This window comes from Penaeus monodon, chromosome 6 (genome assembly GCF_015228065.2).
Source record: "Penaeus monodon isolate SGIC_2016 chromosome 6, NSTDA_Pmon_1, whole genome shotgun sequence".
Lineage (NCBI taxonomy): Eukaryota > Metazoa > Arthropoda > Malacostraca > Decapoda > Penaeidae > Penaeus > Penaeus monodon.
Window position 1 is genome coordinate 50907878 of NC_051391.1, and position 2500 is coordinate 50910377.

General features: G+C 44.3%; 2 protein-coding genes across 3 annotated transcripts in view; both read left to right on the forward strand.

Annotated features, from left to right (window-relative positions):
- Positions 1–2500, forward strand: part of LOC119574615 (solute carrier family 22 member 7-like) — a 23350-nt gene that overhangs the window by 20341 nt on the left and 509 nt on the right. The window contains exons 10-13 of one of the 2 annotated variants that reach the window (XM_037921962.1): positions 156–316; positions 1352–1416; positions 1777–1896; positions 2311–2500. The exon at positions 2311–2500 is cut by the window's right edge and continues 509 nt beyond it. The gene's annotated coding sequence lies outside the window, so the exon portion shown is untranslated. The remainder of the gene's footprint in view (positions 1–155; positions 317–1351; positions 1417–1776; positions 1897–2310) is intronic. The other variant, XM_037921961.1, reaches the window with a different exon arrangement.
- The window catches only part of LOC119574054 (solute carrier family 22 member 6-like), a 3562-nt gene that overhangs the window by 1012 nt on the left and 50 nt on the right, over positions 1–2500 (forward strand). Inside the window, exons 2-5 of the mRNA XM_037921143.1 lie at positions 156–316; positions 1352–1416; positions 1777–1896; positions 2200–2500. The exon at positions 2200–2500 is cut by the window's right edge and continues 50 nt beyond it. Of these exons, the coding sequence (XP_037777071.1) occupies positions 156–316; positions 1352–1416; positions 1777–1896; positions 2200–2500 (647 nt within the window). The remainder of the gene's footprint in view (positions 1–155; positions 317–1351; positions 1417–1776; positions 1897–2199) is intronic.

Consider the following 2500-nt stretch of genomic DNA (forward strand, 5'->3'; position numbering starts at 1 on the left):
CATAAAAAAAAAACGAAAAAAGGCATAATTATCTCGACCAACATAATTCTAAAACCAAAACTAAACCAGACACCGAGAGACCGCGGGACAAAGTAAAATTTTAACCCCGCGCTCACCAACATTCATCTACCCCCCCCTCTCCCTCCCCCCCTTAGCAACGACCCTTATATCTACGTGGCCATGTCCGGCACCATGGACCTCATGGCCATCCTTCTAGCCACGCCCCTCAACATGCGGATGGGGCGTCGGTTTATCGTGGGCGGCGCCCTGCTGGTGGCGGGCATCCTCCTGCTGGTGGATCTGGCGGTTCCCGACGGTGAGGAGTTGTGTGCGATTTTTTTTTTTTTCGTGTATATATTTTAGTTTATTGTTGTTGTTGTTGTTATTGTTATTATTATTATCAATGTTGTTGGTATCATTATTATTATTATTATTATTATTATTATTATTATTATTATTATTATTATCATTATTATTATTATCATTATTATTATTATAAATATTATTATTATTATTATTATTATTATTATTATTATTATTTCATTATTTATATATATATATTTTTTTTTTTTTTTTTTTTTGGGGGGGGGCGATCACAACTATTAAAAATTCGGTAAAACATGTAATTCTGTCTGAAATAATTTGATAGGGTGACATATGAATATACGAAAAGCTACACATTTCCATGATCATGTCCACAGGGGCGTCATTTAAGGGGGGGGGGGGTATGGGGGATGGTTCACCCCCCAACTCTTAAAAAAGCCTCTTTTTGCAGGGCAAACTCTAGTTCTGCAGGGCAAATTTTCTGGTATTTATAATCTATAATTTTCTACCAACAATACGATATATAATACTGGTTGATGGTCCATTCCTTATAAAGAGCTAGTGAGCATTTTCTTTTTCGTGATTTGCAGGGCAAAAATTATTTTTTCAGGGCAAATTTACCCGTCACCCCCCAACTCATGACATGAAGTGACGCCCCTGCATGTCCATGATTATTCAATATTTTAAAAAAATCCTCTTGATAAATTGACGATTTATATGTTATGATTTATTGCTATAATAATGGGTATACTCAAGATCTTTTTAATAATGGCAAATTGTTTTAATAATTTGTTATTAATGATAAAAATAACAAATTCACAATTCGAGCGAATTCTGTTATTATCACCGCAGAATTTTTTCCCCATTACAACTTCACTTCATACTCCTCTTGTTATTATCACCGTAGTCGTTCGATCTTTCCCTTACCGATATTTTAATGCCATGGATTTTACTGTTCTCAATTTCTTTTTTCTTTTCTTTTTTTTCGCCGGAATTATGCAAAATTTTCTCCCTTTCCATTATGCAGAACTTTGGTGGGTACGATGGCTCCTCGTGATGACGTCATTGCTCCTTATTGCTGCCGCTTTCCAGGTCAGTCGAAACATGGGAGGGAGGGAGGGAGGGAGGGAGGGAGGGAGGGAGGGAGGGAGGGAGGGAGGGAGGGAGGGAGGAGGAGAGAGAGAGGGAGGGAAGGGAGAGGGAAAGAGAGAGGGAGAGAGAGAACAGAGGGAGGGAGGAAGAGAGAGAGGGAGGGAGAGGAGAGAGGGAGGGAGGGAGAGAGGGAGCGAGCGAGCGAGCGAGCGAGAGAGAGAGAGAGAGAGAGAGAGAGAGAGAGAGAGAGAGAGAGAGAGAGAGAGAGAGAGAGAAGAGAGCCAGCGAGAGAGATAAGAGACAGAGACAGAGCGAGCGAGCGAGAGAGAATGTCACCGCAAAGCTCCCCTCCTCGCGCAGGTGAACTTCATGTACGTGCCGGAGCTGTACCCGACCGTGATCAGGTCCAGGGGCTTCGCGCTGGCCAGCCTCGCCGGGAGTTTCGGCTTCCTGACGGCGCCCTTCATCACGGACGTTCTGGTGAGCGACTCGGGCTGTTGGTTTGTTGGTCTGTTTATCTGGCTGTCCCTATGTACGTGTACTTCTTGGCTTTCTCTTCTTTCTTTTCTCTTCCTCTCTTTTTTTTTCTTTTTTCTTTTGCCTTTTTTTCCTTTTCTTTTTTCTATTTTTTTTCCTTTTTTTCTTTATTCTCTCTCTCTCTCTCTCTCTCTCTCTCTCTCTCTCTCTCTCTCTCTCTCTCTCTCCCTCCCTCCCACCCTCCCCCTCTCCCTCTCACTCTGAAGGAATTCACCGAGATTACCAAAAAAATATATCTATCAGTAGGTATCAACCCTCTTTACAAAGATCAATCAATTGGTTATTAAATCTCCCTTTGCACTTCCATATTCGGCCATCCATCCCTCGCGAATGACCCGCCTTCCCTCCCTGACGCAGGCGCAGAAGGCGTGGTGGGCGGTCGGCGCCACTTTCGGCTCGGCGGGAATCCTGGGGAGCCTGCTGGTGCCCCTCTTGCCCGAAACGAACAACATGCCCCTCCCGGACACGCTGGAGGACGTCGAGAGGAGGCGGGAGGGCATTACGGAGGCCAAGAGGGGCGAGGCGAGGAGTCAGGATGATGAGCAAG